Genomic DNA, 24,588 nt, shown 5'->3' on the forward strand with positions numbered 1-24,588 from the left:
CCGCAAGACGGGAGGATGCATCGGGGCGCATGCGCGGGGAGCGCACTTTGGGCATGCGCAGAGAAGACGGCGCTCCCGGAAAAGAGCGTTGCCGCGGCAACTGCCCGGGGACTTCCGGCGCGGGTGGAGACGCCGCCTTGGCCGCCCGTTTCCATGGTGCCCAGCAAATGCCGTCCCCCGGTGGGCGGCCGGGCGGGGCACGGGGTCTCGGTAAGGGGGCGGAGGGGGCTGAAGGGGGGCGGGGGGGGACATATGGGGCTCCTCCCCCTTTCCCCTTCTTCTTTGTGTCGGAGCCCCTCCCCCCCTCCCCTTGCCCAGCCATTCTTTGCCTTCCTCTCTGCAGGGGGCGTTTCTCGGGATGCTTCCAAGGGAGCCTCGTGAATTCCACCCCCTGCGGTGCTTTTGGGGGAGCCTGCTCGATTTCACCGTCATATCTCTAAGGAAACGGCTTTTTTGCAAGGTTGCCAACCTCCAGGCGGGGCCGGGAGCGATGCCAGCGTTGCAAGCCCAGAGATTGACCCCGCCCCCTGGAGGAGATGGGTGCTCCGGAGGGAGGGCTCTATTTAGGGATGCCAGCCTCCAGGTTGGGCCTGGGGACCCCCCAGATTGACACCTCCTCTCCAGACTGCAAAGATCAGTTCCCCTGGAGGAAAGGGCTGCTTGGGAGGGGGGACTCCTTGGGATTGCATGAAGCTCCTTGCTATCCCAAATCCTGCCCGTTCCCAGCTCCATCCCCGAAGTCTCCAGGCCTTTCCCAACCCAGAGGTGGCAGCCCCAAATAGCGTGCTGTTTTACTGAGGCCCCTACGTAAGCTCTTTCTTCTCTACCCCGAATCTCCAGAAGTTTCCCATCCCAAAGTTGGCAACTCTAGGCTCTGTGTGCTTATGTGGTTAACTTTCCCAACCCCCCCCCCCCCCTCCTCCTCTCCTGGCTCTGCCCTCAATCTCCAGGAAATTTGCTATCCTGGAGTCCTCCAGTCCACTTCTGGATGGTTTCCTTATGACACATTTTATGATTTAGGGAGATTGGCTTTGCAGTTTTCAGTTTTGATGTTGTCATTCATCCAGAGTCCCCGTGTGCTCTTTGTTAATTACCTTACGAGGGTGCCCTTGGCTTGAGACCTGTGTTGCTTCATGAGTCATGACCGTATTTATTCTTTGTTGGCATGCATTCATTTGACGCTAGCGACTATCATTCATTGTTATTAGACACATTTAGCTGTGTGTTTTATTTGCGGATGTTTATTTTGATGCGTTTGGTCCCTGCGTTTCCTCTTTGGGTGGAAATGCTTTATCTGTTATGATTTATGTATGCTGTATTTACTTGGAAGGAAGGTGGATCTCCTTCAAGAAGTTACACGCACAAGGAAATTTATTATTGGATGTAACTGTTAACTGTTACGTGAATCCAAAACAATCCCCCTTTTATTTACTGATTCAGTTGTAGCAGAAAAAAAAAACATTTTGCATTTGAGTAAATACTGTATTACGTGCTAGGACTTTCTATTATAAATTGCCGTGTCACAGAATGATTATCTGCTGCAATTTATAATAACGGCGGAAGTATTTACTTTCTTTTTGTTACTAGTGGCCATTTCTTTACACACAGTTTTCGCGACATCTCGTTCTGTTTTATGCTACGGTGTTTCTCCTTGTGTTCATTTCTGGCTTTACAGACTGTCGGCAAATATTTACCCAAGAACGAAGTGTAATAAAACCAGCAAACTTTTTTTTTTCTGTCTAGCATATCTAATCTTTCGGTTATGCTGAAGTGTGAACTTCAGGTACAATGCTGTGTTGATATAAATATGTTTGTAGACATAAATAAAGAGAGCACTTGAACAAACACAAATCTGAATGGAATCAGGTTGTCCTCATAACGGTATTAATACTATTTATCCGGTTAAAAAGAATCTGGTAGGTGGCCGTTTATAAATTCAGCTTAAACCCGCTGGGGTTTCTATAACAGGCTTTCGTGTTTTCCCCGAGTCTCTCTCCAGGTCTCAGAAGCTAAAATGGGCCAGTCCTATTCAGTGACTTACATGCACTGCGTGTTCTGTGCATAGATTCAGGGGGGTAGCCATGTTGGTCTGAAGCAGCAAAATGGAGTGTGAATCTGGCAGCACCTTAAGACCAACACAGTTCTGTACCTGTTGCAGGTGTTCTGGTAGACAGGAAAGGGCAGACCCTTCTGCGAGACTTATCTGGACTTTGATAGTATGCTCCTACTGGAGCAGCTCTGTGGAGGTTATTGTTTTACTGGAATAAACCACTGACGGGTAAAAGCAATAAGCCAATCTTTGACTATAAGATACACTGCTTTCTGGAGAGGCGAGCTATCTCACATGCTTCTTGGAGAGGAAAAGAAGCCCTTGACCGTAGTAAGGCCCAGTTCAGAAGCGGCTTCAGATTTGTCCGCACGCAACTGCTGCCTGCCGTAATTATTGCCACAAGTGCGCAATTGTATTGCATGCAGTCATTTGCAAGTCTAAATCCTGCTACGCAATCAGTCATTCCAAAAACAGGAACTGTGGCGTCGAAACATCAAGTCCTTGCAGGCCTTAATTTAGGTAAAATACTCCATCTGTTGAGTTTTTCCTCCTGTTATGCTTTCTTGAGACGTTTTGTTTCCAAGCGCCGTGCTCTGTTTTGGGATTAATCGTCTCTTTTCCATTTTCAGGGTAGCAATTTTGGGCTTCATCTGGTTCTCCAGACAACGGCGGTGGCAGACCGAGCGAAACCGGTGAGATTTTAATGTCTGTTCGTTTGTGAACCCCAAAGCCATGCCTTCACGCAACCATTTCTCCTGAAAGGATGGTGCTGAGCATTTCTTATGATCCTTTACATAATGTTCTCTTTAAAAATTGCCTCTTTAAAAAAAAACCTCTTAAGCCTATCACTGTAAGAGCTTGCACAGTTTATGTCCTGACTGTAGCCCGCGTCTCGGCCGAGCACATTTTTTCATTGGGTAAAAATAAAGCTAATCGTAAACAGATAGCCAGTAAAAAGCATGTAATCCCATTTTAGCATATAATGTACTTTGGCTGGGGCTTTGAGAACCAGCCGGAGCGTTTGGGCCTTCCCTTTCCCGTTCACGCTAATGAATAGGAACAGGCCCTGCAAGTCCTTAAGGAGATTAGGCGGCTGTGGCAGGGGAGCAACTTTCCTGCCATCTGCTGGCCTCCCCATTAGCGTGGAAGCGGCGTGCCATTTGCCGTAACGCGGAGCCGTAAGCTTTTCCAGATGACGCTAGAACGGCCCTGCCACACACCCGAGCGAGATATTTCTTTCTGCAAAAAGTCATCTGCGTCTTAGTAGCGAGCCGTTTCTGAAATGGGAGATTTGCTGACCCTGCTGGACTAGATGGGCCCTTGGTCTGATTCCGCAGGGCTCTTCTGATGTTCGTCTTGAGGCCTGGGCCTCTCTGCCCTGTTCTTGGCCACTGTTTGAGACAGGATACTGGCCTGGATCGGCTGCTGGTCTGACCCAGCAGGCCTCTGTTCAGGCGACATAAGAATCACGTTCTTTTTTCTTCTTTCTTTGGTCTCTCTTGCAGCTTGAGTTCCGGATTCAGAAAGAGCAGCCGTACCTGCACAGCAAGCTCTTGCAGCATGATCTGGAAAAAAACCATTCTGTGAAATTAGGTAATTTGGGAAAGGTAGACCGTCCTTTCGAAAGCAAACCCACACTAACCGTAAAGAGGACAGGCCTGTCTGCGGAAGGGACGGCTCTGTATCAGGAGAGAGGCAACGAACTGTAGGATCCTAAGGACAGGGACAGCCTTCTAAGGCCATTTGAATTCAATGGACGGAGGAAGGCGTAGCCCTTCTTAGGGTTGGGACTGTTAGTTACCTTTAAATGAGAAACTCCTATAGGTTTAGGATGACTCTATAGCTGTGGGCTGGGCTGTGGGTGCAGAAGTGTTCAGGGCAGGAGTCCTTGGGGATTCTGACACGGTGTGGTGGGCGGAGTCACAAAATGGCTGCCTTAGGAGGAGGAGCCAGCCACAAAATGGCTGCCACATCTTCCCTTCAGCCATGCAACAAAGTCCCAATTAAAAAAAATAACCCTTCCCTGCCAATCAAAAGTATGCGAGTGTATATGTGTGTACAGGCCGTAGTGAATGAAATGGCTTATTTAGGGAGAGCTCTTTCAGCTTGATTTAGCTTGTGCTATAATAATCCTCATTTGCTCCCCCTGTTCTCCGGCAGATGGAAAATTAAGCCCTATCTCACGCACTCGCAAGGTGTACGTCCCCGTGACCGCGAACTTGGGAGATATTCCAAGCCTGGATTTGAAACATGGCTCAGGCTACGTGTCCCCTTTCAGCGACGGGGCTTTTACGACCCCTTCAAAATACAGACTCCAACACGGCTGCCAAAGCGCCGGCTCCACCATCTCAGGTATCTGACGTGAAACACTGTCAGCGATCCGCCCGGACTGAGCGGTCGCTATCATAGAATTACAGAATCCTAGAGTTGGAAGGGCCCATACAGGCCATGTAGTCCAACCCCCTGCCCAACGCAGGATCAGCCCAAAGCATCCTAAAGCATCCAAGAAAAGTGTGTATCCAACCTTTGCTTGAAGACTGCCAGTGAGGGGGAGCTCACCACCTCCTTAGGCAGCCTATTCCACTGCTGAACTACTCTGATTGTGAAAATTTGTTTCCTGATATCTAGCCTATATCGTTGTACTTGTAGTTTAAACCCATTACTGCACGTCTTCTCCTCTGCAGCCAACGGGAACAGCATCCTGCCCTCCTCCAAGTGACAACCTTTCAAATACCTAAAGACAGCTATCATGTTCTCTGTTCAAACTTACGTTGAACAGAGAACATACCGTGAATTGCTCCTGGATTCCTCAGTATGCTGAGATTTTGCCTGCTGATGGAATTGTGCAGAATGCGTTTGACCCTTTTGGTCCGCCCCCGAAAAGAGACAGATGCTGTAGGAAGCGTGGGGAAACTGGGCACCAGGGCAGATGCTCCGGGTGTGTGGAATGTTAATGCTCACTTTGAAAACATTCTTTCCCCTTTTAGATAGTATACACTGTGGGAACGCCGCCTTCCCCTTGCTGCACCGCACTTTAGAAGACAAAATCCACCACTCGGATAAGCTGAGCCTCGAAAGGTAAGGCTGGAACATGTCCGTTGCGGTGTTTTTTCGTGTGAAGAAGAAACCTGCAGACTGCCCAAAGTCTTTGCACCAGCCCTGTGGTGGTGCTAGTGGCCTTTCTGACGGGACGTAGATTCAGGGCAGGCCAAAGGAAATGCTACTTTACACCCAGAACGTTGCGTTCTTTGCTGTCGTCTTGAGTTTGCTTATTTTAGAAGTTAAGACATTTTGATGCGACATTTCGATGCCTCCTTCCCCACCCAGCTGAAGCTACCGATTTCACGTTGTCCTTTCCCTTTAGGCAGAATCTGACGGTTTGCCCAATTGTCGACGGAGAAGAGCACCTCCGCTTGCTGAACTTCCAGCACAACTACATAACGCGGATCCAGAATATCTCCAATCTGCAGCATCTTGTCTTCTTAGATTTGTACGATAATCAGGTGGAAGAAATCAGCGGCCTTTCCACCCTGAGGTCCCTCCGAGTGCTCCTTCTGGGGAACAACAGGTAAAAGCCGAAGGACAAGTCTGAAGTACTTCTAAATGGTTTCCTCGGGCCGTTTGCAGCAGAGGTACCTCCTTGTGGCCACTTGGTTGCTTTTCTTCCAGAATCCAGAAGATCTGCAACCTGGAGGGCCTCTTGAGCTTGGACGTGTTGGATCTGCACGGCAACCAGGTATCGCACCAGCCCCGCTTCGTGCTGTCGTCGTGGCATTTTCAGCGGTGTAGCGCCTCAGTTTCCCACAGGCTGCCGTTCTGCACTTGCCCCGCGTTTCTGTGGGATTCGTTACAGATTTGGGATAAAGACCTGGGCCGGTTTTAGGCCAGGTTATTGTATTGCTGCTGGCCATAGTCCAGGACAGAAGCGTTAGGCCAGGATAGTCCGATCCGATCAGATCTTGGAAGCTAAGCAGGTTGGTACTTGGATGGGAGACGACGAAGGCAGTCCAGGGTCTCTGCAGAGGAAAGTTAGGACAAACCACTTCTGTTTGCCTGCCCTGCCTTGCATGGCCAGGCGAGCCCAATACAGAGTCCAGGGTTGCTATGCAGAGGAAGGCCATGGCCAACCCCCTCTGCATAACTTTTGTGGCATCCCCGTGCATGATTTCCAGGTTTCCAGGTGAGAAAGTACCTGCTGGGCTTTTTTGAGAGGTGGTGTGGTGAAACCTAGGGAGGGGCCTAACGCCCTGGAGCGTACCCTTCAAAGCTGCCCTTTTCTCCAGGGGAACTTGGTTGCTTGGCTGCCCAGCCACCAGCTGCCTTTCGGAAACCAAGATTCTGATTGGACTGTTCCGTTCTCGGTGAAAATGTAGGGGGGGGGGGCAGCCTCCATTTTTAAAATATAGATTCAAGCCCTTTTCGTTTCGTTTTCCCCGACTTGCCTTCTAGATCGCCAGGATAGAAAACCTCAGCCATCTAAGCACCCTCCGAATGTTAAACCTGGCCCGGAACTGCTTAATGAGCGTGGAAAACGTCAACGGGCTGGTGTCGCTGACGGAACTTAACGTTCGATATAATCAGATCACGTCTGTCGTAAGTGAGCGTATCGGGTCGGTTTACTGTTGTCTCTGTGGAAAAGCGGCAAATGCAGGAGCTGAGATTTCTTACCGGGGCGGATGGGGTGGGGTTCATGGCTAACTGGGAACCCCTGTTTGAATTTTTTGCTTGAAAAGCGATTTGTGGTTTTGAGGATGAAGGGCAGGGATTAGATTTCCGGAGCTGCTGATTAAGGAGAGCTTTTAGATAGTAGAAAAGAAAAAAAAAGACCTTTCGTTGTAACTTGATAATCTTAGATTAAGCATTGCGTGAGGAATTGGATATGTCCTTGTTGAGGAACTTGGAAGTTTCATTGGTATGTTTCTTTAGCTTTCTGTCCCTTTTTTGAACTTTGTTTTATCTGTTTTAAACAATAATAATAAACAACAAACCCAAAATGTAATCCACTTGAATAAAACAGAGGAATGCTTGGGGGCAGAAAATTAGCCCCCGTGAGTGAGTTAAGAACCCAGCGCCCCAATTCAGCTCTGGCAGCCAGGGTGGCTGTCCATCATTCCGAATATTGGTCTCTGCATCCTGATTCCCTTCTTGGGAACGCCCTCCCTGCCTTCTGACTTGGGATGTAAGGACTTGGGGATCTCCATTCCTGCTTTTTTCTGATGATTCGACCCTCGGATGTTTATACCCTGAAAGTGACGAAACTCCAGGTTCTGAACTTGACTGAATTCGAATCTGGGGCTTCTACTGCATTGGGAGTGGGGGAATCTCTGATTCTAGAATCTCTGATTCTAGCAAAGGCTCGTGTCCCTTGAGAAGCTTTCCAAAGCTAAAAACTGCCGTGCTCCAAACCAATAATCATTTTTGAAGGGGGAGGAGGGAAGGGGGGAACTGGCCCCGGTTTTGAATTGCGCCCCTGAGCTGCCTTTTATGGCGGCCCTTCCGCTCCTTAACTGAACTCAGGCAGACGGGAGAAAAGGCCTGACGGTGCGGAAAGCCGCCCTCCCTCCGGGCCGAGCGATTACATGCATGAGTCGGCACTTTGAGACTTCGAGAGAGCAGCTCAGTGACGGAGACTCTAGCGGGGCTGCAGCAGGCTTTTTCTAACCCATCCCCCTGCGGCTGAGACGGCAGCTCAGCCCCTGTCAGAGAGAGGCTGGCTGGGAAGGAGGCCGGCACCCACCACCTGCGCTCTTCCTCTCTCTGTCCCGCTGAACGCTCTTCCTTTCACGGGGAGAAGCACCGTCGTTCTCCAGGGAGGCCCTCCCTCCCTCCCTCCCTCCTGGAGCCGCACTGCGAGAGAGATGGAAGCCGCACGTCGGGCCGTGTCCGATGCAGCGGCGAGGTTGCAGTGAATCGCGGGAGGCATGCTCCGTCCTCCGGAAGGCGCACCGGCTGGGAAGCGTGCTCTCCATCTTCTCCGGGTGCTGGAATGAGCTAATTCTCTCCCCCGCCCCCTTCTGTCTCGTTCTAGAAAGATGTGAACACTCTGCCCTGCTTGCAACGTCTCTTCCTCAGCTTTAACAATATATCTTGGTAAGGAGCGACCGGTGGGGCGTGGATGAATGGTGGGGGGCGGGGGGGGGGGCGGGGGGGGGGCAGACGGCTTTCTTCCTTTTTCAAGTCAGGAGCCCCAGAGCTGTTTGGTTAGGATGTTGGTTGAACTATTTCCCAGGTGGGTTTTAAAGAGAGGCCTTGTGCATTATGATCAAGCTGGATTTTTTTTTAAAAAATCCAGATCTTCCTGTTTTCACTGCAGAGTTTTCCTGTGTGGGGGATAGCCCAGGCTAGACCAGTCCTGGAAACTAAAGTGGGTCAGCCCTGGTTTGTACTTGGATGGGAGGCTGCAGAGAGGCAGGCCATGGCAAGCCACCTCTGTGTCTTTTGCCCTGACCTGGATGGCTCAGGCTAGCTCGATCTCATCGGCTCTTGGGAGCTAAACCGGGTCAGCCCCAGCTAGAGAAACTGCTAAGGGCCCCTCTGAATGTCTCCTGCCTTGTAAACCTTATGGGAGTCACCGTCCGTCAGCTGTGACTCGACAGGCGCAGGGTGGGACGGAGTGGACTTCTCCCCTCCAACGTCGGACCACTTGGAAGCAGAAAACACGATCGCTGTAGGGTCAGTGTTGCTTGAATTAGTTTGCAACCGGGGCTTTTTCTCACTGAGCTCTCTCTGGTGGGCTTTGAGCTCCCGCCGTCTGTTCTGTCTGCAGCAGAGTATCAGATAGGCAGACCGAGATCTCGTGGCTGAAAGTTTCTGGGCTGCTGTTGGTGCAGGCCTCTGAAGGGCCGTTGCAGTTGCCTCAGACTGCAGTCTCTTCTGCCCTGCGCAGCTTCTGAGCTGGGCCGTGATATCGGGGGGTGGAGCTCCCCCTTCCTGAGCAACTGCTGCTACCGTTTGAGAAGGAAACACCTCCAAGTTCTCTTTATTCTTTGTTTCCTTCTGCTCAGGCAGAGGTCTTCCTAGGTGGAGATGCCGGGGATTGAACCTGGGACTTTCTGCCTGCCAAGCAGAGGCTCTTCCCCTGAGCCAGGGTCCCAGATCAAGGCCTTCCCCATCCCCTTCTGCCTGGTCCTTTAACTGGAGATGCCGGGGATTGAACCTGGGACTTTCTGCCTGCCAAGCAGAGGCTCTGCCCCTGAGCCAGGGTCCCAGATCAAGGCCTTCCCCATCCCCTCCTGCCTGTTCTTTTTAACTGGAGATGCCGGGGATTGAACTGGGGACCTTCTGCAGGCCAAGCAGAGGTTCAGTGTCTGGAATCTCCTGTTAATAAGAATTAATATCCTGTTGAAAGCCTGCGTCAAGAGAAATGTTTTGGTCAGATTAGATTTATGGTCTGGCCCGTGTCGTATATCCTGGAGATCTGAGGATCATCTGGCAGCCAGGCAAGGGACGTTCAAAGGTGATTTGCCCATTCCCACCTCCCTCTCATGACTGTCGTGTTCCTCGGAGGCCTCCCATCCAAATACTAGCCGGGGTCAGCCCGGCTTCTCTTCCGACGGGATCAGGCTTGCCGGAGCTACCCACGTCAGGGCGTTTGGCCCGGTGCTTGATGGACAGCGAGGCGGGTCTCAGAGGGGAGGGCAACCCCACAGGCCTTTGGTGGCACGGGCTCTTCAAACCCTGTCCAACCCAATCATTTCCGTGGCTGCTTCTCAGTTGATCGGTTACGACTTGGAAGCTGCATTTCTCAGCAGCGTTTCCTCGAAAGCGCTAAAGGCCGTCAACAGCAATCTCAGTTAACTGGGGCCAAGATGTGTCCTGCAGAAAGCTAAGGAAAAGGGGGGGTCATGGGAAACGAAGTAGTCACCAGACTTACCAATGCTTGATCAATGTTTATTATTCATTGGAAAAGGACAGTGTTCTCCTTAGGGTATGCTGCAGCGTTCGGAATTCCTAGTACGGTTCCATTCTGTGTTGAAAAAGACTGGAGGAATTATAATTTTCGCTCTTTTGGGGAAAAGATGTGTCCCCCCCCCCCCCAGTGCAATGCCTTTAGCGCTGAGAGTGGAGAACCGGGCTGCAGGGTTTCAGCTCCGATAGGCTCAGCCGTCCGCTTTGAAGGTCAAGCGTGTCCCTTTATTAACGATTAAATATTTTATCTCTCGGCAGAATTCCGTCTAACATAATGGGAGATCAGAGCGACTCTCCAGTTCTCCCGGCTGGGGCGGAGTTCTGAGTGGATTCCTTCTGAAGTGCTAAATGCTGAGCTTCGTCTGTTCCTATATTTAAAAGTCCTAATCAGACTTAATGAGGACTGTCAAAGGAAGAGCGTGCTCAAAGGCTATAAAAACGCCTCCTCCTTCGTTGTAACTCCCTGAAACGCCTTAATTTAGTTCCTCCGGCGCTCTCTTCGTTGCGAGAATTTGTGTTAGCATTAAAGCCGCAAGATTTTGGCGTCAGGAAAGAGATGTGGGTTCCTTCCCACCCTCCCCATTTAGACAATCTGTTGCAGTGCACATTAAGTAGGCGCCGATTGGCTAGCACCCGTGACGTCCCGGTGATAAGTAATTTACGAGTCCCTCCCTCTTGCCCATAAACAGGCTTGGAGATGTCCAACAGCGCTGGGCAACTGGGAAGGGATCCGTGGATTGGGAAATTGTTGAGCATTTGGCCCGGATCAGTCACCTGGCCTGCAGATTTGCTTCTGTCGGTTTCTTTTCCAAATCTGACTGCTTTAGGATCCCAGGTCATCTGCTTTCCGCCCCCTGCCCTGGTGTTGCAGGTGCATATGGGTTGACCTGGCTAGATCTAAAGCCATACCTTCAAGGATACACCGCAGGGATTTCTCAGTTAATATCAGGTAGCATTAAAATTAGGATGCTTAGGGCTGATCCTGCGTTGAGCAGGGGGTTGGACTAGATGGCCTGTATGGCCCCTTCCAACTCTATGATTCTATGACTAGATGGCCTGTATGGCCCCTTCCAACTCTATGATTCTATGATTCTATGACTAGATGGCCTGTATGGCCCCTTCCAACTCTATGATTCTAGGATTCTTTGATTCTATGATTCTAAAATTCGAAGGGAAATCTGAACTAAGTTAAATCACTCGGAGAGCCCAACTTGGTGTTGGCCTTAAGAGTGGCGGCTTCTAATCTGGAGAGCTGGGTTCGATTCCCTCACTCCTCCATGTGCAGTCAGCTGGGGGGCCCTCGGGCCAGGCCCAGTTCTCTCCGGGCTCTCCCACCTCCCAGGGTGTGTGTCGCGGTGAGAGGAAGGGAAGGCGATTGTGAGCCGCTCAGAGACTCTTTCAGGCAGTGAAAATCGGGGCTCCAAAGCCAGCTCTTCTCCTTCCCTCTCCCAGAAGAAAGACGAAAAAAGAGGGAACTAGTTAGTCTCCACGTCCGCTGGACCTTGCCAAGTGGGTTTTGAGCAGGGAGGCCGAGAAGCCCGGGCAGACACCCGATGACCCAGTGGCTTTCCTTTCTGTTTCCGTGCAGCTTCGATAGCATCCTCTGCCTGGCAGACTCCTCGTCCCTCTCCGACGTCACCCTGGATGGCAACCCGATAGCCCAGGAGACATGGTACAAGCCCACCGTCCTCCATCGCATGGTGCAGCTACGGCAGCTGGACATGAAGAAAATCACAGTAAGATGCCTCTGATTTCAGCAGACCCGTCTTTTTCCAGGGTCTGCCTTGTGGCCGTGAATTACGGCTGCGGCCGGTTTCTGTGCAGGGAGCCCTCACCCCCTTGGGGTCGTGGGGAAGGGCGGCGGCCTCATCTGGAGAACCGGGTTCGATTCCCCACTCCTCCAGGTGCAGCCAGCCGGGTGACCTTGGTCCCGTCAGTTCTCTCAGAGCTCTCTCAGCCTCCCTTTGTAAGATCTTGCGGGCCTGTCATTATTGGGCCGGGATCTGAAAGTGGGAACCTCTTCTTGGAAGACCCCACGCCTCTCCCCAGAAATCCCAAATCCGAGCAGCTCGCGAGATCGAGTTCATGCCCACGCCATCCACCAGGGGGAGCCACGGGCATGGCGGAGTACCAGTCGCCGTCTTCGATCCCCCCCCCTCCCCTGCAGTTCTCATACAGGCTTCAGTTCAAAGGATTCAAGGGCCCAGATGAAAGACATCCGTCAACGGAGGGGAAACCTGAGAGAGACGGACCCTGCGGTCGCGCTTTCTCAGGAGAACACCTGCTTGCTCTCGGCTCCCAGAGTTCAGCGTTTTGAAATATCAGCGGACGTGGCATTGAGAGAGACTCTTTCAAGGACCCGTTCGGAAGGGGGCACCTCTGACCTCAGCAGGGGAATGTGATTCTCTCCCCCCCAGCCCTATTGATTAGCCCTTTGAGATCTCGCTCTGTTGTTCCTGGGTATATCTTGAATAGGTTTAAAGACCAAAAGCGTCCGTCTCTTGGGTCTGTCCCCCACTTGGCTTCCCGTTGTTTTTGTGCCGTCACCAGTTCTTGTGTGCATCTTGTACAGTCCCTGCTGCCCCTGGGGGTTGTTGACGCTGCATAAACCGGGTAACCCAAGAAGGTGGTTCAGACAATACAGTCTGGCAGATTCTAATCAGGAGAGGCGGGTTTGATTCCCTGCTCCTTCTCCACGTGCAGCCGGCTGGGTGACCTTGGGCCAGCCTCAGTTCTCAGAGCTATTCTTGCAGGACAGTTCTCTTAGAGCTTTCTCAGCCCCACCTTCCTCTCAGGGTGCCTGTTGTGGAGAGAGGAAGGGAAAGGTGTTTCTGAGCCCACGAGGTCCCTTCCAACTCTATGATTCTAAGCCATTTTGGGGCTCCTTTGGGTCATGAAAAGCGGGGTATCGAAAACCACCTCTTTTTCTTCGTTCCGTAGGACGGAGAAAAGGAACATCAGCCTTCCAAATATCCGGGCAAAACCCGGGTTCTGTTCTCCTGAAAGCGTTCCATGAATCAAAATGTGATGCTTTTAGAAGTCACCTAATAAACGCCCAAGAGAGACAGGAATAAATCAAAATTAGCCCTAGTAGCACACTTCAGAAAATATTTGTGTTGGAGAGCTTCTTAGAACGTATGATTTCATAGCATAATGCTGCTTTATTGCGTGTGTGGTGTGTGTGTGTGGGGAGGGGGAATGCTTCCTCGAAATACAGCTCTGGGAGAGCATTTGGATTTTTGCCAACGGGATTCCACCGTCAGCCCCAATAGAGGACTTCCTGCTTAGCCTGGGCTTCCTCAGACCTGCCTCTTTCCACCTTTGGGCCTTGGAGGAATCCCTACCTCAGGCTTCAGGGGAGCCTCTTCCTCCACAGAAGTGGGTGTGGAGGTAACATGCAGGAGCCAGCCAGTCAATTGACAGAGGTCTGGTGGGTTCCTCGCAGAGGTGGGGAAAGTGCAGAAGAGGCATTTAGAAGCCCTGCGGCTGCCCTCGAAGCTGAAGCCCGACCCCGCGAAGGTCCCTGCATGGGAACCATCTGGCCCACCATGCTGAACGCTTAGGAGGAAGGGCAGGCGATGCCAGAAGGAAAAAAAATGATGTTTATGTGCCTTCCTGGATGTTTTTCCTTCTTTCTCATCATTAACTGTCGCTTGGGCCGGGACCTGTCGGAGTTTCACAGTCAGGTGTGCTTCTTCTTTCTTTTCCCCCTTAGGAAGAAGAACGGCGCATGGCCTCCATCGCGTTAAGGAAGGAGGAAGAGAAGAGGCGCGAAAGCCACAAGCAGGCCTTGCTGAAGGTACCCGAGGCGGGTGGGCAGGGCGGGGGGGTGTGAAGGGCAGATCCAGCAGCACCTTTGCTGATACAAGATTTGGAGGAAGCTGCCCACCCGATCAACCGGCATGGGTGCCAGGAGCAAGGAGAGAACCTTTGCGGAGGTGCTTGAGGAGGAAGAGGCTCCCTCCAAGGTCCTTCCACCCCCTCATCAATGTTTTAGGCTGATCCTGCATGGACTCCATGATTCTAAAGGTGTAGAGGCCAAGGCCCTTTGCAGAGAGCCTGTTAGGCAGCAGACAGACATCGCTGTGATTCACGTTGTTGCTCTTACTCTGCTTTGTTTTGCTCAGTTTGGAGATCCTGCCGTTGGTTCCTTGCTTACTTCCTTGCTTCGCTCCCTCTCACTTTCTCTCTCTCTCGTTCTCTTTGCGTGCACTTACAGGAAAAGAAACGCTTAACCATTAGCAATATCGCTCGCCAGTGGGAGAGCCAGCAGAACCGCCTTGCCCTTCGGTCTTCCGCGCAAGAGAATCACGCAGACGGGGACTCCCACCAGGACAGCCGCAGCGAGGCATACACCTTGTCCGAAGAAACCCGGTATGTGGCTGGAGACCCTTGGCTGGACTGGGTGGGCCCTCCCTGGTGTCCTTAGGAAGGCCTCGGCCTCTCTGCCTTGTTCTCAGCCCTCCAGAGGAACTGGCTGGCCCCTGGGTGAGACAGGAGGCTGGACTGGAGGGACCCCTGGTCTGACCCAGCAGGGCTCTTCTGAGGTTCTTAGGAAGGCCTCGGCCTCTCTGCCCTGTTGCTGGCCCTCCAGAGGAACTGGCTGGCCCCTGGGTGAGACGGGAGACTGGACTGGATGGACCTCTGGTCAGATCCAGCAGGATTTGGATCCAGCGGGGCTCTTCGGATGTTCTCACATTCTTCTTCTTCTCCAAAAGTGGTTGTTGGCTGTTGAAAGCTGTGTCAGCCCTGGGAGAAGGTGCTTGTGTGTACATTTTAAGATAAACAATCGGGGATGTTCCAGCTCAGCATACAGAGGTTGCCTTTTTCTCTGTCGTTTTCTTGAATATTTTACCCTCTCCTTTCCTGCCCCCTCCCATCGTCACGGGCCTTTTGTTCGCCAAGAGATGAAAAAGGTCAGGCTGGCCTTTATTGAGCAACTAGATGTAGCAGTTCAGGGCGTGTGTGTGTGTGGGGGGCAGAGGTTGTGTGTGTGTGTGTGTGTGTTGCCACTGGGCCTGTTCAGTCACCGGGGCCTCCTTCGCCCGCTTGGCTTTGTCATTCATCACGTTAATTGGGGAGCGAAAGACAGACGTCCCGCCCAAGGCATGACTCAACTGACTGGCCGAGCTCTTTTCTTTTAAAAAGACAAAAAGGGACGGGAAGGGATTTGTTGGCTGGGGGGGGGGGCGGATGGTGGGAGGGGGGGGCGCAGCTTTGTCAACGATCTGTCATGGCAAGACGGGTCCTCGCCCCAGGCGTCTGCGCTCATGACAAAAAAAGCTGACGTTAGAAGCCAGAGTTGCGGAAATACCTAGACCTGTGTGGATCAGAGCGATGCTCGAGGGCTTGAGTGCGCTTTGAAAGACTTCCGTCCGGGATTCAAGGGGAGCAAGCACATGCCTCGCGCATGCTTCAGGACCAGAGATGTCGGCTTTTGTGGTGGGCAGTTTGTGCTGCCAGCGTGGCTCTTGCCCCATGGTCTTCTTGTGTGGCCCGTTGGCTTCTTTGGGTCTCTTTGGCTTCAGCTGGGAGGTCGTGACCTACGACTGGGTCCCCTCCAACTACAAGGCTGCCATTCCCCCCGCCCCCCTTCTTGAATCTGCTTAATGAAAAGGAGGAAAAATACAAAGAAGAGGGGGATCCCCGGCCTTCTTTCTCACTGGGACAGACTGTGGCGCTGTGGCTAGAATGGCGTGCCAGGACCCTGGGTGGTCTAGATCCAAATCCCCGTTTCGAGCTTGGAAGCTCACCGGGTGACCGTAGGGCCGTCGCAACCCGACCTACCTCGCAGGGTTGTTGTGCAGGGATGGACGAAAGGAGAATTGGCGTCCCTAAGCTGGTGGGTTCTCCATCTTTGGAAATTTTTAAGCAGAGGCTGCATAGCCGTCCGACGGAGAGGCTGATTCTGTGAAGGCTCAAGGGGGTGGCAGGTGACAGTGGATGAGCGAGAGGGTTGTGAGTGTCCTACACAGTGCAGGGGGTTGGACTAGATGACCCAGGAGGTCCCTTCCAACTCTGTGATTCTATGATTCGAAGTAGAAGGCTGCTCAGGATAATAACTGGCCTGATCGGGGTGCCGTAGGTATGTGCAGGACGAAATCAGTTCCAGGATATGAGAGTTTGGGTGCCTTTCGGGGGTCAATTCCTGGCAAGGAGACAGGCTGGAAGGAAGGAACTGTTTCACTTTAGTTGGCTTCGTGAAACAGAACAGAGCATATTGTTACTCTTCAGGGATTCGATTTTTTTTTTAAACTTGGAAGTCACCTGTGCAAAACATTGGTGCTTTTAAAGAAATGTGGACCCCGTATTAAGAAAAATTAAATAAAATTCTCTCTTACGGTCGCTTGTGGCTTTGCCCCCTTTCCTAGGCGTGAGAGTGCTGCTTCAGTAGAATATTAGGATATTTTTCTCCCGTCCAGTCAAAGCGGAGTTTTATTTTATTTTTCCCCCCTTTTATGTTTTCTTTACATACTTTGGGACAGCCTGAAGAAGCTGAGTTTATTCTTAGCAATTTCCTGACCCTGCCAAAGCTGTGATTCCTTCGCCAAGCCCTTCTGTAATAAAATGGGAAGTGTAAAATAACTTTCCACGTTCTTTCTTGGAAGCTGGAGCTTTCTCTCCCCCCCCCTTTTTTTTTGCCTTCTTAGCGTACGACGTTGGAAGGACCTCTCTGCATTGTTCTTCCAAAAAAAGAAAGTGGCAAAAAGAATGCTACTTTTAGTACAAAATAACCCAAACTGCTTTTACTGTTCAGGATTCTCCCTCCCCCTCTCGGCGTGACTAGCAATGTGCTTTCAGTTGTTTTCCCTGCAACGAGGTCTCCGTTTCTTGCTCTCACGGTCAATTGTCGTCGAAACAAGGGAGAGGTTGTTGTCTAGAAGGTCGGAACATCATGCATGGTTTGGCCCGTCCAGTCCAACGCTCTTGTGGCATACAGTGGCCCCAACCCAGGGGCCATCAGGAGGTCCACCAGCTGGGCCAGAACTAAGAGAAGCCCTCCCACTGTTGCCCCCCCAGGCCCAGATATAACAACACCAAAGAAGCCATGTTGGGTCAGACCAGTGGCCCCTCCAGTCCCACAGAGCCCCAACCCAGGGGCCATCAGGAGGTCCGCCAGCTGGGCCAGAACTCCAGAAACCCTCCCACTCTTGCGAATACTCTGCTTAATCTCTGCTTAAAAGGACCAGGCAGGAGGGGATGGGAAAGACCTCCACCTGAGACCCTGGAGAAACTACTACCAGTCTGATTAGAGAATACCAACCCTATTGCACTGCCAGACTGATCTGGTAGGAGGCAGCCTCCTGCGAACGTTTGAGGGCCTGCAAAACCCAGGAATTAGACCTGTCTCAAGAGTAGCTGCTTGAAAGACGACTGATCATTTTTAAAAACTAGGGATTTGGGGGTGGGGAGCGAGGGAGTCCGAGCAGCCAGGATTGTTTCGAGTGTCGCTGTTTTGCAGTTTTTGCGGGGATTTTTAATATCTCGTACGTGAGGAATTTGAAGATTGTGCCTGTACAGCCAGTCCGGGGAAAGCAGGCTTAATGCGCAGCGAATGTTCTCAGGGCGGTGCCTCTGCTCTTTTATGGATCCAGAAATTGCCCAGTGGATGCTGCTGCCAGTGAAAAAGAAACACACAGTTGGCTCCGAGGAGGAATTCTTTCCAGTATCGGCCTGGGCCCATAACTACTTCGAAGACAAATGCAATGAGGCAGCTTGACATGTCCCCCCCCCCCCCCCTGGCCCTGTCGTTTCAAAAAAAAAGGGAAATTAGATAAAGCGATTGCATGTCGAGCAAGCAAGACAAAGGGGAAGATTGACAGGTCCCGTATTCTGTGCTGTGTTAAGGATTATGCCTTGGTTTGCCATCCAGGAATTGCTGACTTGGTGACGCTGCAGGGGGTCCAAGGCGAGAGACGCTCCGATGGGCTTTGTCTTCTTATGTGCCATGACCCTGGACTTCCTCAGGGGTCTCCCACCCCAGTGCTAGCCAGGGCTTGACCTGCTCAGCAGTTGAAATCTGATGGGATGGGTCTAGCCTGGGCCATCTGGGTCAAAGCAAGGGATGAACAGAGGTGGTTGGCCCTGGCCTGCTTCTTTACTGGGCTTCCTTGCGGATCTCTCTTCCAAGTACTCACCAGGCCCGTCCCTGTTTAACTTCTGAGATCGGATGAGCTGCCCAGGTCAAGACAGGAATATCGCTGGTGTCGTGGTTCAGAGCGCTGGCTTCTCATCTGGCGAGCCGGGTTTGATTCCCGCTCCTCCACTTGCAGCCAGCGGGGTGACCCTGGGCCAGTCACAGCCCTGATAGTGGTGCTCTGACTGAGCAGTTCTCTCAGAGCTCTCTCAATCTCACCCACCTCCCAGGGCGTCTGTTGCGGGGAGAGGGAGAGAAGGCGGATTGCCAGCCGCTGGGAGACTTCTTTGAGAAGCAGGGTATAAAAAACAACTCTTCTTCCATTTGAATGTATTTTGAACAGTTGGGGCAGCCTGTCTACCTTGCACGACTTAAAATGTAAATAAAACAACAGTTTGGGGAGGGGGAGACACATAAAAGGCCACAATTCAAAATCTCAGTAGGACTGCCAGTTAAGAAAACATAGAAGAGACGTTTAAACGAAATCGTCACCCACTGGACATCCGCCTGGGGAGACGGCTCCTTAATTGTGGTGTGTGTTTTTTGCTTTTCTCCTCGCAGATCTCTTGATTCCCTGCTGAGCAAGACAGTGCAGGGGTTGTCTGCCCTGGACACTCACCTGGTCGAAGTCGACGGAGACACCGTGTATTTGTACGGCTCGGGAGCGCTGGAATCCCTGGATCGGAATTGGAGCGTCCAAACGGCGGGGAACATCGCCACGGTCGCCTTTACTTTCATCGACTTCGACGAGATTGTTCCAGTCCTCCCCAAGCTGAGGATCAAATTCCCCAACTTCGTGGTAAGAGGCTTGTTTTCGGAGCTTTGGGCTAGCCCAGCACTCTGTGACTTGGAGCGTCCAAAGCCCAGATGCCACCAGGAGGTCCACCAGTGGGGCTAGGACCCTAGAAGCCCTCCCACGGTTGCCCTCCAAGTAGACAGAGCATCACAGCCCCAGACAGGGTCCCCTTCTGCCTTGTGGCCGACAGCCATGGATGGAACCGCTCTTCCGGATGGTCGCCCAGACCCCCCCCCCCCCATGAAGCTCTCTTCTGTCTCTTTGTGCAGCACCTGAAGTTTAAGGAGACGAACCTGGTCACGCTGCAGCAGTTCAACGCCTTGGTGCAGGTCCGCCGCATGGAGCAGCTGACGGTGGACGCCCAGGGAAACCGAGTCGTGAGCTTCACCCTGTGGAAGTACTACGTTCTCTTCCGGCTGAGCCATTTTAACCTGCAGAAAATAAACGGGGCGGAGGTGAGGAAAGCCACACGCCCCTGGCACCCCTGCAAGACGGTGTTCCCCATGCAAAGATTTATTTTATTATGTGATTTATAGGCCGCCTTTCTCACTTGGACTCAAGGGAGATTACTTGAGATATCCCATCCTCTATTTTATAAATCTTATGTATCTTATAAAGGTTAGCCAGCACATTGCAGTGACCTACCTGTCTTTTGCGAGGAGAGGAAGGGAAAGGGGCTTGTAAGCCGCCTTGGGGCTCCTTCGGGTAGTGAAAAGCTGGGTATAAAAACCAACTCTTCTTCTTCCACAGGTCACCCACAACGACGTGGCGATGGCTGAAAAGCTGTTTGGCATCTTGGCTTACATTGCATCCTCCGATTTACCTTATTGCCACCTTATTTCGCTGCTTGGAGAAACCAGGTGATGTATCTATGTGCACGGGCACAGGTGAAGGCCTCGGCCTCCCTGCCCTGTTGCTGGCCCTCCAGAGGAACTGGTTGGGCCCTGTGGGAGACAGGAGGCTGGACTGGATGGACCCCTGGTCTGATCCAGCAGGGCTCTGCTTATGTCCTTAGGAAGGCCTCGGTCTCTCTGCCCTGTTGCTGGCCCTCGTCCAGGAGACCCATTGACCTCTGTGTAAGGCAGGACGCTGGACTAGAAAGACTGTCAGTCTGCTCTTCTTGACATGCATAAGACAAGGACAGTTTTGGGCTCTTTGGACTTGTACACCACAGCTGAGTATGCTCACTTAGGCTTGCAGTCCCCAAAAGACTGAATTGTTCCCGTTTTCAAAGAGCAGTTTGTGTGCCCAGGGTCTTTGCGTGCAAAAAAGTATTCTCTCTCCTCCTTTTCTAGGCATTGCCAGCTTAGAGGCTTGTAAGCCTCTCCTGAGCTTCCTGCACTTCTACAAAATTTATATTTTCTTTCCCGCTTGTGTTTAGATTCCTTCCTTCCCTATTCTGGAGACTTGCTTAGAAGTGCCTGTCAAGATTCCCGTGTTTATAAACAATTGCAGTTCCGAGATAGCCAGTAAATACCCTCAGGCTGTTTTGCTTGTACGTGAAGCAACAGGAAACGCCACAGGACAGGATCTTAGAAGTGTAAGAGGCCACGTTGGTGGCCGGCCGGCAGCCGAAACCTGAAAGCGAATCCGGCTTGTAACTCTTGCTCTTGTCGGGTCTGCAGGAAGAAGCCACCGTGTTCTTTCTTGGAGGCCAAGGGGAAGAAATCGGGGGCCGCCGGGGAAGATGGTGGCGACCAGCGTAAACTTGGAGGGGAGAAAGTGAGTCGGGGCTTGTTATGGTACGCCACTCGGGACTCCCAGGCAGAGAAGCAGGAGGTAAGGAACTGGGTGTGTGTGTGTGGGGGGGGCATCTTGTGAAAAGCCCAGACGTTTGTTCTCCCCCTTCCCCTTGCAGTCCCTTGCCTAATTTGCAATCGGGTTTTTCAAAATATTTTTTCTTCTGCCTGCAAAACTGCCCCAGTTCACTTCTATTGGTTGACACACCGTTTATTTCAAGGTCAGACAGGAATGCAACGGGGACCCTCCAGCATGGGCCCCTGTGTTCATTGTCAATGATTTCTCAGCACAGAGCAGGTTGCTTGCGAAACCACGCTTCCCCCCTCCCCACCCCCTTCCCTTCAATTGCCGGCAAAACAAGTACAAACAGGTTAGGGTTTCACAAACGGCACAAGGGCCGCAAGCATAAGGCAGTACGGATGTGCCGCTGGAATGAATTGGAGATTCAGTCTCAGGTTCCAGAGTTGCTGGCTGGCTTTCCTTGAGTGAGTTTCGATCGATGCTTGTTCAGAAGGGCCTTCATGAAGGCCCAGGTTTCCTTAGGGACCACACCTGTTCCCAGGTGCCATCTAGAATAATTCAGGTAACCCCCCCCCCTCTCCAATCTAGTCAGGCCTGTTTTCTGTAAACTATTTGTGGCTGAGGTCAGATTGGAGCCTTGAACTTCTGGATCCGTAGGGCACCTTTAAGACCAACCTCGTTTTATTCAACACCTCCTCTGACACAATGAAATGAGCATGACCGGTCCAAACCTATAAGTGGAGAGTGAGGGATAAATCCACCCAGCGCATAATGAAGGCGTTAAACCGGTGCAGGGACCCAACAGGAAAGCTGAGGGTACGAGAGCACCATAACCATGTCAAAATTGGAGATCGATGGGCAGATGCGCCTTGAATCGCAGCTGACCCCATAAAACCTGGCAACGGTCTGAAGTTATTAAAATGCCTTAATTCTGAGCCTCTTTTGGTTGGCTGGTCTAGCTGCAAGCCTTTTCACCCCTGCTGCTCAGATACCTGCCCGCTCCCCCAAGCCATCCCTGTGAGCCAGAGAGATCCCCTTACCTCATTTGCATGGCTCGGTCTGCGACGTACCAGCCACCCTCTCTCTCCGATCTCTTTGGCGTTCCGATAATTAAGAAAAGGGATCGGTTTCTCGCCCACCCCCCTCCCCGCTCACAACAACGGTTCCTTTTGTGCAGGAAGCGGCGGAGAGGAAGAAGATCTGCCACACCTACGTCCAAGACCTGGTGAAGGAAGCGGCCGGCATCAACACGAAAAGCGAGTCGCTGCAGAAGCTCTGGCCCCAGCTGTTCATCGAACTCGTGCGCGACGCGGTGGTCGAGATCCGCAGCCAGGACGCGTACACGAAGCTCCGCCTGCAGCAGATCGCCGGGCAGAAGTCGTGAAAGCCCCGACGCCCTCGGCCGCTTGGTTTTTATCCCGCGTCGGTCGTTCTGCAAGGGAGGGCGGAAACGGCGTCGCGAAATCGCCGCCGTTTCTCCCCGCCCACCCCCGAATAACGGATTGCCCGGGAGAAAGCGCATTTCCGCAGCCTTGTGGTTCTCCGTCTCGTTTCCAGACGGGAGATTGTTCTTTCTCCCCAGCCTTTTGCGCCTCCTTGGCCAACACAGCGACAGGGCCTTGTCCTTGACCAAACCCACACCTCGCTCTCTTCCGCCGCCGTTTCCCTCCTGGAGCGCTGGGGTTAAGGACACCGGCCCCGCCTCCCTCAGCACTCCCCTGCCGAATCGTTTTCCCGGTTCTGACACTCTCTGCCCCTGCTGTCGAGAATAATCATTACCACCAGATAACACTAGGGTTGGATAACCAAGAAAGCCAATAAATTATTCCGTTTATGAATCCCAGTTTGCGGATTTGAAGGCCTTTTTTTGTGTGTGTTCGTTTGATACAGGAAACCGAAGAGATCTGCGGGATCGGATCGGCGGTGTCGTGTGCCACGGTAAATCTCCCCCCCAGTAGGCAAACTCAGAGCTTTGGCCTCCTGCAATGCTAAGGACAAAATGTTACGGACCATGGTAAAGAAAAAAGCCATAGTGATCGAAAGGCAGTTACAGGCAAATCTTCCACCGCGGGAGGGCTCTTAGCTTAAAAGGAGAGTACTTTTAACATCTACAGGGGTAGTCAAACTGCAGCCCTCCAGATGTCCATGGACTACAATTCCCATGAGCCCCTGCTAGCGTTCGCTTGTAGTTCATGGACATCTGGAGGGCCGCAATCTGACTACCCCTGGTTTAGCATTTCTAGGGGGGAAGGAGAGTAGCCATGTTAGTCTGAGGCAGGGGAGCTGTGTTCAAGTCTGGTCACACCCTGGAAAAGAACGAGATTTTCAGGGCTCTCTTCATCCCAGTGGCCTTCCCTCGACCAGCTAGGCTGGAGTCCAGGAGCACCTTCGAGACCAGCAACATGTCTCAAGGTGTTATTTTTGGGAGCTCCTTTTGTCCCGGACAAATAGGAATGGAGATCCCGGAAAATATTCTGAAAATCTTGTTAGTCCGGAAGGTGCCGGTCAACTCTAATCCGTCCGGTCTGGTCTAGGGGTCTTTTCTCAGTACCAGTCAATCTCGTGGCTTGAGGGAAGTCCTCATATCATGTTTTCAGGCAAGTGGTTTTGGGGAGGTGTCCTATCTGTGTACGCTGAAGCTTCGTTGAGCTGTTGTGATGAATGGTCATTGGGAAAACGCATCCTCCGTGCATTTGGTGCCGTTCTTCGTAAGCGTCTGGCCGTTGCGACTTTACGGAGCAGAGTAGTGGCAGACGGAGTTACCCTGCTTTGTGGGCCTCCCTAGACGCTCCCGTAAGATTGGGGCCGTCTGAGCCACACAGGACTGGCCAAAAGGCACAGAGAGTTGGTTTGCCCTTGCCTGCCTCTGCGTCGCCTGCGTAGCTTTCCTGATCAGGTGAGATCGATCTAGGCTGGGCCGTCCAGGTCAGATACGCACGAGAAAGGTAGGGTTTATTTTTGCTTGGGACGGTTTCCTTTATTAAAAAAAAAAAAGGGCGCTAGTCTTTTTGAAAGCTTTGCATACCAGGTCGCTTTACCAGACTCTTAATTTCTTCTAAAACACTTTGTGTGTGCGTGTGTGTGTGTGTGTAGGTGTGTCGTAAGTCCGTGCCCATAACACTTAAGCGCACGGGAGGATCGTCCAGGATCACATCTGGTTTCCATCGACTTAAAATATACCGTTAGACAAATGATTGTAAAGTTAATTCGAAATACAGTAGGGAAAGGAGCCGGGGCTATGAATCGCCGTGTTTGCAGGACTTCTGTACCCTCCCCTCGTCTAGACATCTTATTTGGAGACGCGAGCGACTTTAACGGCATCACCGTAATGCAGCGGTTGGCGGAGTAAGTCACGGCAGGCTTTAGAGAAACTCCTGACTTTCCAGTCATGAATCACCGTGGGCCCAGGGGGCGTTGGGCTGCTTGTGTTTTGCACCGTTGCTTTTCCAGCCCCCAAGGAGGTGGGGCTGAGAGAGCTCTGGGAGAACAGCTCTGGGAGAACAGGGACTGGGCCAAGGGCACCCAGCTGGCTGCTTGCGAAGGAGTGGGGATCAAACCCAGTTCTCAGCCACGACCCCAAGTGAGACTAGCCTGCAAAGAGTTTGCCCTGTAACGTCTCAGGCGGCCTTTAAGCAATGCCTCTATTAATAGTGGAATATTTGCTTCTTCTTCTCTTTTTTTTTAAGTGCTAATTTCTGAAATCGAGACTTGCCCCGAGGCCACAAAGGAATAAAATCACGGCTCCCTGGAATCTTTTAAAGCCGAAGCGAAGGCGGGCTGAAATTGCCTCTGGGTCATGGATAGGCCCTGTGGTTAGGGAGAATTAGCCAGAGTGCCTGATTACTTGGACGAAGAACCAGGCATGATTCGGCACTCCGTACATCTGATGCTTCTTGGACACAGTTCTGTGCTTGGGGGATCGGTTACAGCTGGGGG

The 24,588-nt window shown here is 52.0% G+C and overlaps 1 protein-coding gene across 1 annotated transcript; it reads left to right on the forward strand.

Moving 5' to 3' along the window:
* On the forward strand, window positions 1-22,495 carry LRRC49 (leucine rich repeat containing 49). Its single transcript, XM_077318340.1, has 17 exons — window positions 1-210; window positions 2,680-2,742; window positions 3,556-3,643; window positions 4,211-4,402; window positions 5,038-5,128; window positions 5,415-5,618; window positions 5,720-5,786; window positions 6,500-6,643; window positions 8,079-8,140; window positions 11,547-11,694; window positions 13,674-13,757; window positions 14,178-14,332; window positions 18,657-18,894; window positions 19,161-19,346; window positions 19,642-19,751; window positions 20,517-20,670; window positions 21,830-22,495. Exons 1-17 carry the CDS (start codon window positions 16-18, stop codon window positions 22,034-22,036), a joined length of 2,388 nt encoding a protein of 795 aa, XP_077174455.1. The 5' UTR covers window positions 1-15; the 3' UTR covers window positions 22,037-22,495.
* Window positions 22,496-24,588: the final 2,093 nt, after the last annotated feature.

The sequence above is a fragment of the Paroedura picta genome, chromosome 18 (assembly GCF_049243985.1).
Source record: "Paroedura picta isolate Pp20150507F chromosome 18, Ppicta_v3.0, whole genome shotgun sequence".
In the NCBI taxonomy this organism is placed as follows: domain Eukaryota; kingdom Metazoa; phylum Chordata; class Lepidosauria; order Squamata; family Gekkonidae; genus Paroedura; species Paroedura picta.

Bases quoted from the DNA above. Each gene is read 5' to 3' on its own strand.
- LRRC49 (XM_077318340.1), top strand. From the start codon at position 16: ATGCATCGGGGCGCATGCGCGGGGAGCGCACTTTGGGCATGCGCAGAG. The intron at 5,787-6,499 runs GTATCGCACCAG...CTTGCCTTCTAG, and splicing joins TGGATCTGCACGGCAACCAG to ATCGCCAGGATAGAAAACCT. The intron at 18,895-19,160 runs GTAAGAGGCTTG...CTCTTTGTGCAG, and splicing joins TCAAATTCCCCAACTTCGTG to CACCTGAAGTTTAAGGAGAC.